The following is a 10,538-nucleotide window of genomic DNA, read 5'->3' as shown; positions in this document are numbered from 1 at the left end:
CTACATAAAAGAAAAGCCTAGTGGTGTGATAATGGCCGCTTTGGGGGTTTGATTTGCTTGGTTGATGATGATGTCATTTGGTTTGTGGGTGTGGCTTAGATTTCACAGGAAGGGAGGGGTGGAGGAGGGTACTACGCCACTTGAGGGCACTGTTTGACTTGGTGGAAAAGCAGGTCTGCACCTGGGCAGGTGTGCCATTTGAGGGATTTTTGCCCCCAACAACGCTCTAGGAGTGGCCTGGATCGTTGTGTCAAAATTTCAGGACGATCAGTCAAGCGGTTACGGAGAAAAGTGTCAAACGGAATTTCATGATTTTTACATTTATATATAGAGAGATGTTATATAGAAGAGGGTGAAAGGTTGTTTTCTGCTGCTCCAGAGAAGCGGACACGGGGCAATGGATTCAAGCTACAAGAAAGAAGATTCCACCTAAACATTAGGAAGAACTTCTTGACAGTAAGAGCTGTTCGACAGTGGAACTTGCTGCCAAGGAGTGTGGTGGAGTCTCCTTCTTTGGAGGTCTTTAAGCGGAGGCTTGACAGCCATACGTCATGAATGCTTTGATGGTGTCTCCTGCTTGGCAGGGGGTTCGACTGGATGGCCCTTGTGGTCTCTTCCAACTCTATGATTCCATGGTCACACGTGAATCACTTTGGTGTTCACCTACGGATGCAGCAGAGGTCTGAGGTGCTGGTTTTTTGGATTTTAGGGGCAGGGAAACAGCTTCTCTCTCTCTCTCTCTCTCTCTCTCTCACACACACACACACACACACACACACAGAGAGAGAGAGAGAGAGAGAGAGAGAGAGAGAGAGAGAGAGAGAGATATGCTTCCTAAGAGGCCTGAGTGCGACCTGATTCCTGCAGCTTGATTTGAATGCCTGCCTGCTCCTCCCTCCTTAGTCTTATGCAAAGTGTAAACAGAGGTGGCTACACCTGCAGGCAAACTTGCACATGTGTTTCCTCATCTTTTAGCTGCCCAGATGAAAAGCATTAGCACCCTGAATTTTTAAAATAGAGCTACCTTGAGCGCAGAGATAGATACTAAGGTTGTGCAACAGATTCAGCCAAGGGAAGCAGCTTGGGTGGCTCTAAAAGTGGATGAGACAAAACCATGGGAGCAGAAGGTACTCAGTGGCTGCCAGCCACAAGGTTTACGTTCTCCCTCTTCTGTTGGAGGCAGGGTGCCTCTGAACAGGTCCTCCTGGTGGCCAGAAGAGAGGCAAATCAGGCTGGAGAACGAATGTGAATTTGGCCCTTGCAAACCAGGGAGTTTCTCTACACACAAAGCAGGTCTGGGAATGGGTGTGACATGCAGAGAGGGTCATGGGGCCTGGGGGAAATGCATTTTTCTCCATCTCTGGTGAAGACAGAGGGCAGGAACTCAAAGAGTCTTGGAAGGAGATACCTCTCATTCTGGCACTAGTGCTGGACTGTTGGGGTCTCTTCCAATTCTTACAATTCCATGATTCTGTGTACAGTATTGGCAGTCTCTGCTAAGAAGGAGATCTTAACAGCTGGAGGTCGGGGCTGGCCGTCAGCGCTAGTTTGTAACCACTCCTCTCATCTCCATAAACACCCCCACCTTCTCTTTCACTCAGAGACAGGAGGAGCTGCTCAATTTTTCTCCTTCTAAAAATGCTCAATCTCTCATCACTTCGTACAGCTTTCAGTCCCATCCTCTGAATGGATTTACGATGAACGATCCACGTCTGTGTGTCTTAAAGAGGAATCCTCCACGCAGCAGGCGAAAGGGGGCTGCGAATGGCTCCAAAAGAAGCCTGGAGCTCTTTCTTCAGACTCTGTCTTTGCTATCTTCTCTCACTGGTAAGTCCCCCAAGGCTTGATAAGGTGATATGCGGGTGTTTTTGCAGGAAAAGACGTTCGTGTAGAAGGGCTCTCTGTCTGCTGAAGCGGCCTCACAATGCCGCCATGGTTCTGTTATTTGGTAACATCTAAAAATATGCTACAATACGAGCAGAGCGTAAACAACAGAGGAAATGAAGCCAGGAGACTCGCTGTGCTGTAAAGGATGGATGCAGAGGCCGCCGACTATTAAATCGTTTGAAACAGTACGACTTCCTCCTCAAGCAAGTGCATTTTAGGGTTGGAATACAGTGTGATGCCTCGGTTTTCTTCCTCTCAAAATGGAGGTGGAGGGATTGAATCTTCTTTGCAGGAAATTTCATTTCAGTTTTAGCCGGGGAAAGCTGGTCCCGCAGGCGATTCTTCAAAGACTCCGTCCTGGGTTAATTCTTGAAGGCAAATATCTGGCTGCTTTGTGTTCAAAAAGGCAGGTTGCAATGATGCTTCTGCAGTCTGACAAAGCACCTTTCAGAATTGAATAAGGATATCCAATGCACTCTGAGTGGGTCTCCTCTTGCACTTGAACTAAAAGCTGCAGTTAGTGCAGGAAGCTGCTTCATAATTATTGGTGTGAGACCCTGACCCCATTTCACACCTCTCAGAGATCTACATTGGCTGGCGGTCTGTTGCAGGGCTAAATTTAAGGCATTGCTACTGGTACAAAAAGCCCTCAACAGCTGACCAGTTTATTTGAAGGATCACCTTAACCCATATATGCTCTGGAATTGGCACTACTTACAAGTGCCACATAATATTCATTTCACACCTGCATGAGATCAGTCTTTTATTGTAGCAGCCCCTGCACATTGGAACCCCTTGTCTCCTAAATGCGCTCTTTGTGGCGCCTGCTTAAAACCTTTCCGTCCAGGCAATTCTAACCAGACATACAGAATTTGGCATGTGCTTTAATCGAGGGCGAGGGCTCCCAGGATTCAGAAACCATTTTATTTGGTTTTTATCCACAGAAACATACCAAGAGCATAATTTAAAAGCTTGAGTAAAGATTTGTTCCTGAAATTAATAAGCAAGCAGAAATCACAAAACTTTAAATCAGTGGTTCTGAGAGACTTTTCCGACCATTGTCCCTTTTTTGACTTTTTTTCTCCCTTTTCCTTCCTTCTTTTCCACCTCCCTGAACTTTTAAAGGTACTGCAAGTTTCAGAGTGCAGAATCCTCACCAGGAGAGGGAGAGGCTGAATGGGATCCTGGGAGGCTCTGTGTTGCTCCCTGTAAGTATTCCCCCCGAGAAAGCACTGAAAATGATTGAGTGGGATTTCCAGGGGGGAAATGGTTTGGGAATTCAGCTGTCTGAATTGAGGGAAGGAGAACTGCAGAGGATCAATCCAAGGGACAGGTTTGGGTCAAGATTGGAGATGGCCAATGAGACCACCCTGAGGATCAAAGACTTGGAAATGGATGACAGTGGCAAATATTCCATTAGAGTGAAGTTTATTTCAGCACAGTATGAAGATTACAACTTCCACCTCTCTGTGTATGGTAAGTAGTTCTTTATTCACCTGTGTCTATTTATTGGGGAATAGAGCCTGGAAAAGGAGCCAGGCTTTGTCTTCTTCAGCAGTGTTGTTGCTGGGCCGTCACTGACACCCATGGTGGGCACAGAAAACAATAACAATAATAACAATAATGAATTAAATAATTAATAATGATTAAATAAATAATAACAATAATATTATAATAATTTATTATTTATACCCAGCCACTTTGGGCGGCTCCCAACAGAATATTAAAAACACAATAAAACATTAAAAGCTTCCCTAAACAGAACTACCTTCATATGTCTTCTAAAAGTCAGATAGTTGTTCATTTCCTTGACATTTGATGGGGGGCGCGTTCCACAGGGTGGGTGCCACAACCGAGAAGGCCCTCTGCTTGGTTCCCTATAACTTAGCTTATCGCAGTGAGGGAACTGTCAGAAGGCCCTTGGAGCTGAACCTCAGTGTCTGGGCTGAACGATGGGGGTGGAGATGCTCCTTCAGGTTTACAGGGCTGAGGCCATTTAGGGCTTTAAAGGTCAGCACCCACACTTTGAATCGTGCTGGGAAACGTATGAGCTTTTCATATTTGTTTCCACAGAACCAGTCCCAGAACCAAAAATCCTCTCCCATATTGTCTCCAAAAGCCCAGAGGGCTGTAACGTGACCCTGCAATGTCAGGTGGCTGAAAAGGGGGAAATCAACATCTCCTGGGAAAGAGGGGACACCTTGAGAGACTTAGAAGATGGTTCAAAGTCATACCACCTCTCTGGCAATGGCAAAGATCTCCACTTGGTCTGGAAGCTCAACTCCTCAGATCCCAACATCACCTGCCTGGTCACCAATCCAGCTGATCAGAAAAGCATCTCCTTCAACTTGAAGCACATCTGCCAAACTGAAGGTGAGCAGCTCTCTATTTTATTTAGAAAACTGCAGAAACCACTTAATTAAAAAATCATGAAGTTAATTTTAAAAGCGCCTAAAACACTGTGTAAGCTGAGCAGTTATTTACCCTCCTCCCCTTCCTCATTATGCATCAGCTGGGTAGTAGACTGGGGTGTTGAACACCCAACACTTCCCTTCCGTGTTAATTTCAAAATGAGCCTTATCATGGGGTCAACGAGATGGAAAGTGCAAACGTAGGAATCTGTCCTCATAACTAGCTTGCAAAATTCTAACAGAGTTCAAACAAACAAATCAATAAACCTACAATTGGATTCAAGAAAGTCACAAAGAACTGAGAAGGAGGTGGAAGCCGTGGTCAGTTGGGGACGATGGCACGATTCCTGCCGAAAGCCAGCAGGTGAAGTTCAGGGCATTGTCTTATCCATTTCTTCTTCTCTCTCTCTCTCTCTCTCTCTCTCTCTCTGCTTGTGGCTTACAGAGGAATCTAGAATATTCATTAAAACATACTTTTAAAAGCAAACCTGAAAGCAAATTTCATAAAATTTTGAGATAGAAATCAAATCAGTAATTTTAAAACAATTATTCTTACTAAAATCGCATGTTTAAATGTTTTCTTTTTTCTTTTTCTTTTAAATTTCTATTATTAAAGTTCTTTTATATATATATATATATATATATATATATATATATATATATATATAATTTGATTTTAAAAAGTATAAATCTTCCACACACAAAAATTCAAAATCCAAATATCAAGATTCAGAGTAATCTTGATATTTGGATTTTGAATTGTTTTTTTGTGGAAGATTTATACTTTTTAAAATCTCCTGACTTCCCTCCATCCCTTCCATGGGTTCTAATGGTAATATTTACAATAGCATATCAATATTTATCCAGGTTTTTATCCTTGCTTTCCATTACTTTGAAGTATCGTTAAAATTCTGCCAATGTTTTGACCTGCTTGCAGTGGTCTCGTAAATAAATTATAAACTTTTCCCATTCTTTTTAAAGTTCTTGACTTCTTGTGAGCTTCCCAGTTACTGTAATTTTGCGATTTTGGCATAGTTGACATAAAACCTCATTCCTGTCCAAAATCCTGGATCTTTTCCAACACCTTCGGTAGAGACTTTTTGGGGTCCTCTACTGTAACCACAAGGTCATCTGTAAATGTTTTTAATTTATATGCTTTATTTCTTACCTTTGTTCATCTAATAGTTTCATCTGATCTTATCTTTCTCACCAGCTGGGAGTTTTTTCTTAACCATTTCCCCTTTGGTGAATTTTTCAGCTAAAACTCCAACGTACATGTTTTTGGTTTTTTGCCCCGCAATATTATTCTTATTCCTCTATATCTGTTTTAAAAACTGCAAGTCTTAATCTATTTGCAATTTGTAATTATTCAATAAACCATTTCCATTCCTTAATAAAAGTTTGTTGTCTTGATTTCTAATTCTTCCGGTAAGTTTTGCCATTTCTGCATATTCCATTGTTTTCTGTGACTATTCTTCTCTCGTCGGAACTACTTCTTCTTCCCATTTTTGGGCATATGTCTTTCTTGCAGCTGTAGCTGTATACATAAATAGGTTTCTGTCTTGCTTAGGTAGCTCTGATCCCATCAGATACGTGGAGACTTTGAAGAAGCTGTTTGTGCACAGCTCTAGCTGAGACCTTTGATCCTGGAACATGGGTGCTCCACCAATGAGCTGTGGGTTCTCCCTTCAGAGCATGTATTGCCCAAGATTTTGGTGGTCTTCCAATATCTTCCACCTTTTTTAAAAAAACAACAACACACACAACCCTATTATTTATCCAGTCTTAACAGGTGGCCGTCAACTCACATTTGTGGTGGAGCATTTCAGGTGGGGTTTTCTCATCATTTTGCTCCTCTTCTTGGCTGGATTTGGGATAAAGACCTGGAAGACAAGAAGGAAGATGCCCGCCAACGAAGGTAGGAAGCTTTTCGTAAAAGCAGAAGTCTTGAGAGAACAGACCAAAGCATCCGTTAATATGACCACCCTGCCCCCCCCCCCACAGCTTATCTATGTGAAACGTGAGTCCCTTTCAGTGGGAGTTTAGGGTTCCTATGCATGGTTCTGTATCTGTCAGAGACCAGGCTGAGGAGTACAGCTCTGATGAGGAATAGTGGGAGCCTCCCCCTCCCCCTCCCCCTACTCCTGACCAGGATTCTGAAGCTGCCCAGGAGCAGTGGAACAGTATAGATTTGGAAGAGTGGTTTGCAGAGGGGCATAGTTCTGAAGACAAAAGTTGGGAAGAACTGGGGGTTGAACAGCAAAGTGAAGAACAGTTGAAAGAGAGAGAGTTAACAGTCTCTTTCTCGCTGGAAAGTGTTCAGCCTATCAGTCCAAGATCACATAGAGCACATAAGATGGCTACAGAAAAAGCATGATGGTTGCGAGAGCAGGTTGCAAGACGGAAGTGACTAGGGGGGAAGTGGGTGGAATCCTAAATTAGGAACACCTTCATCTGAGAATGGAAGCTTTGTTCTTTTGCTGTGGTCATTAAAGACTCTTTAAATTGTAAGGGACTCTTTTCTGTTTGTCCTGCTTATTTACGGCCAAAGGGTGGGGAGGAAGCCGGGTCCCCAGAGCCTGACAGTACCCTTAGAAGCAAGTGTTGGTGACCCCATGGAGTAAATGTCTTACCTTCCCCTCTGCAGCTGCCTCCATGATGGCAACAGAGGAGGCATTTCTTGAGCCTCAGTACTCGGAGATTGTAAAGAGGAGCCCCCCGGAAGGCAATGATGAGCAGGTGAGAACTTCTTGCAGAATAGAATGGTGGGGGTGATGGAAATTGAGCTGGTGATGGAGATGGTTGTGGCAATCACAGTGGTGGTGGAGATATGAGCCTGTTCATAAGACCCCCTTTAAGCCCTTACCATCTTCACTATTGGAAGGGAAATATTTACACTCCACTTCTATGTGCCTGTTCTGCATTAAAACACTTGAGCATGTTTTGCTGTACTTTTCATATGATAGGCCGTACACTCATTATAAATGGCACCCATTTTAATTAATCTTTTGGGCAGATCTGAGCTAGATCTAGAAACATTTTAAAAAGTTTCAGGAGAATGCGTTGTAAACCTCATAAGGAAAAATCACATTGCTGAAAGAAGAAGGAGGAAATGCTATTTTCAGAAGTGTGATTAAGGAAACGGTGTTTCCGTGGGCTCTTGTTTCCGTCATGGTGTTCCATTGCACCAGAAGCGGTTTAGTCATGCTGGCCACATGACCCAGGAAGCTGTCTGTGGACAAACACCGGCTCCCTTGGCCTGAAAGCGAGATGAGCGCCGCAACCCCATAGTTGCCTTTGACTGGACTTAACCATCCAGGGGTCCTTTACCTTTTTACTGACACTACAAATGAATCTACCACAATTTTAACCCCAACCATTCCCTTGGCTTTCCTCATCTGACTAGTTTCTTCATCATCATCTGTTCATGTTTGAATCCCCAAAGGGCTTTGCCTTTACAGTCCAACTTGCATCAGTTTAGGCATTATCAAATATGAGAAGTTCCCTGGGGTAAGAGAGTTGCTATATTTATCTGCCTCTCCCCTTCCCTGAGCATTAAAACATAAGTTTCTGGCTTCCTCCTTCACTGCCGCCCCCCCCCCCCGGCACCAAATTAATTTTCTTATGTATTTAGCAAGTTTTTAGCAAGCCTTTGATGACACACCAGAAAAATAGCAGTCCCACAGTCCCCATAATAGTCCCACATAGAAGAGGGTCTTGAGACTTCTGCCAGTACATGTGGCAACCATCTTTGGCCTTTCCTCTATACATGCAAACTTTTTGCTCCTTACATGGGCAGCCCTACATAGGGAAGTTTTTTCTTTCTTACTTACTGTTTATTGCTTTATTGTGTTTTTATATATGTTGGAAGCCACTCAGAGTGACTGCGGCAACCCAGTCAGACAGACAGGGTATAAAGAGTAAAATGATGATGATGATGTTGAAATAGGACATCCTTACAGTATTTTCATCGGAGAAATGTTGGGATTCCAAGTCTTACGGTAAGTAGGTCCTGTGCCTCTTCCACCCTCTAGTGGCAGACTGTCATCACAGTGGGGCCACAGACCAGGGCAGCTTCATATAGAGAAAGGCACGTGCAAAAAATTTAACACGGACGTACTGCTTCCTTTCCAATCAGTGCATGGCCTGTAACTTCTTGCTGAAACCCTCCAACTTTTCATCCCACTTTTGTTGCATTACAGAGTTGCCCCTCTAGATGGCAGTGACGTGATAACATTGTAGAAGCACCACCGAGTATCTAGCGGGAAAGATGGCAACCCAGAGATGTATTGCTGTGATCTCTCTCTCCATGGACGACTCTTGGGACTCAGCTACACAGCAGTAAATAAAACGTTTTAAGTGTGTTTTACGTGCAATATACAATGTGATGCTAGATGGCAATGGTGAGTCTTAAGGTTTCCTGGGCTTTGAAGACACTCGATCTCAGGACGCAAGGGAGAAATGTGCTAAGAGGAAGGCACACTTGGCAAATCCACACCGTGACCAACTCCCGCCCGGAAACCAACGTCCCCACTGTGGAAGGACGTGTGGATCCAGAATTGGCCTCCACAGTCACTTACGGACTCATTGTTAAAACCGTGTTTATGGAAGACAGTCTTACTCGGCTACGAGTAATTGCCAAAGAAGAAGAAGTATGTAAAATTGAATGTCTTTTTTAAAACCGTTTTTAAAAAATGCATTTTCAGAACATTTTATTTATATGTGTGTAGATTCCACCTAGGTGTCTATGTTGGCATCTGTCTGCCTTGAGAGAAAATGAAGTGTTCCTCTGGGGATGAAGCCGATCCACTGTGTTTGCAGCACCAAAGTCACCTCCCTGTGGGGCAAGCCTGACCCCCCCCCTTCTTGGCCTTGCTGATGTGGCCCAAAGGAAAGCAGAGCAATAAATTTGGCAACATACTGGCTGCAGGAGTTGCCAGAAGGAGGTGTACAGGGCACCACCCAACCGTCTTAGGGACTCCACTCTGCATTTGTATAGGCTTTTCTTCTCCTGAAGATCTCCTGGCATAAAATAAATGATATATCAGTCTCTGCCAAGTCTGAACTCCCAAGGGAAACATGACCACTCGGCAGAGATTAGAGGTTGCCTCCATCTTGTTCAGTATTGTATGCCCTGGAAATGGAGGCGGGGGGGGGGGGCGGAATTGCGGAAATGTTAAATTTGCAGTACGTTATGCTTTGAAAGAACATTTCATGGAAATGATTTTATAAATGGTATCTGATGCTGAGTAAGCTAGCAAGAATGTACAGATCAGTCAGGTATGTGCTGGAAATGTTAAGAAGCAGGTGGTGTTTTTTACCATATGTGGTGGGCATGTAAAGTGGCAAAGGGTTTCTGTGAGATGATTTATTATAGTGAGGTAAAAAAAATAAATACTTAAGGTGACACTCCCCTCCCTCCCTCCCAAAAAACCCTGAAGTATTTCTTTTAGGCACAATGGGATGAACTTATTATTGTATGCAAGAGGACTTTATGTGCAGGACATACCTCCTAAAGAAGAGTGGCAGTTAAAACGGATGGAATATGCCCAATAGGCCAATTTAACTATGAAAACTGGTGATCAAGAAGAGGCAGATTTTAAGGAGGAGTGGAAACCTTTTGTTGAATATCTAAAGAATTATTGTAAACATGTAAAATCACAGGTAGGATCTGAATGCAGAGCAGCAACTTGTTGGAGAATAGTGTGGAAAAGTTAAAGTGTAAGATATCTATAAAGGTAAAGGGGCCCCTGACCATCAGGTCCAGTCGTGTCCGACTCTGGGGTTGCGGCGCTCATCTGGCTCTATAGGCCGAGGGAGCAGGCGGTTGTCCGCAGACAGCTTCTGGGTCATGTGGCCAGCATGATAAAGCTGCTTCTGGCGAACCAGAGCAGCGCACGGAAACGCCGTTTACCTTCCCGCCGGAGCGGTCCCTATTTATCTACTTGCACTTTGATGTAATGAGCAGCAATTTTAGAAATTACGGGGGGAAACCATGGAGGGGAAGTGAAATGAATGTGTATCTGGAAAGTATGGATCCATTTGTAAACTGTTGGAATTCAGAAACAAAACTATAAAAAAAAGTATTGTCCACCCTGACCGGCTGCTGCTTTCCAGGGTTTCCTATGGATATGTTGAGGTTCCTTTAATTGCTGTTAAGGAATATCCTCCTTCGCTTCACTGCAAGGAAGCTCTGCCAGATTGATACTGAGCTCTGTGCCATCTGTATGCTGTGAGTTG

General features: G+C 43.8%; 1 protein-coding gene across 2 annotated transcripts; it reads left to right on the top strand.

The window, feature by feature from the left end:
* The first annotated feature begins 760 nt into the window (after window positions 1-760).
* Window positions 761-8,885, top strand: LOC132591361 (SLAM family member 9-like). Of its 2 annotated transcripts, XR_009556929.1 has the most exons (7): window positions 761-1,827; window positions 3,013-3,363; window positions 3,961-4,260; window positions 6,082-6,216; window positions 6,946-7,037; window positions 8,170-8,299; window positions 8,501-8,885. XR_009556929.1 is itself a non-coding variant. In XM_060269747.1 (6 exons), exons 1-6 carry the CDS (start codon window positions 1,698-1,700, stop codon window positions 8,522-8,524), a joined length of 1,032 nt encoding a protein of 343 aa, XP_060125730.1. In that variant the 5' UTR covers window positions 762-1,697; the 3' UTR covers window positions 8,525-8,885. The 2 variants fall into 2 exon arrangements, 1 of the variants encoding a protein (XP_060125730.1); XM_060269747.1 differs by lacking the exon at window positions 8,170-8,299 and having other exon boundaries at window positions 762-1,827.
* Window positions 8,886-10,538: the final 1,653 nt, after the last annotated feature.

Source organism: Zootoca vivipara, chromosome 17 (assembly GCF_963506605.1).
Source record: "Zootoca vivipara chromosome 17, rZooViv1.1, whole genome shotgun sequence".
NCBI lineage: Eukaryota > Metazoa > Chordata > Lepidosauria > Squamata > Lacertidae > Zootoca > Zootoca vivipara.
Note: the sequence above shows the minus strand (reverse complement) of the source record. Positions and strands in the feature narration are given on the sequence as shown.

Coding starts and splice junctions, on each gene's coding strand:
- LOC132591361 (XM_060269747.1), top strand. CDS start 1,698: ATGAACGATCCACGTCTGTGTGTCTTAAAGAGGAATCCTCCACGCAGC. Junction 6,217..6,945: donor GAAGATGCCCGCCAACGAAG/GTAGGAAGCTTT, acceptor TCCCCTCTGCAG/CTGCCTCCATGATGGCAACA. Junction 7,038..8,500: donor CGGAAGGCAATGATGAGCAG/GTGAGAACTTCT, acceptor GTTGCATTACAG/AGTTGCCCCTCTAGATGGCA.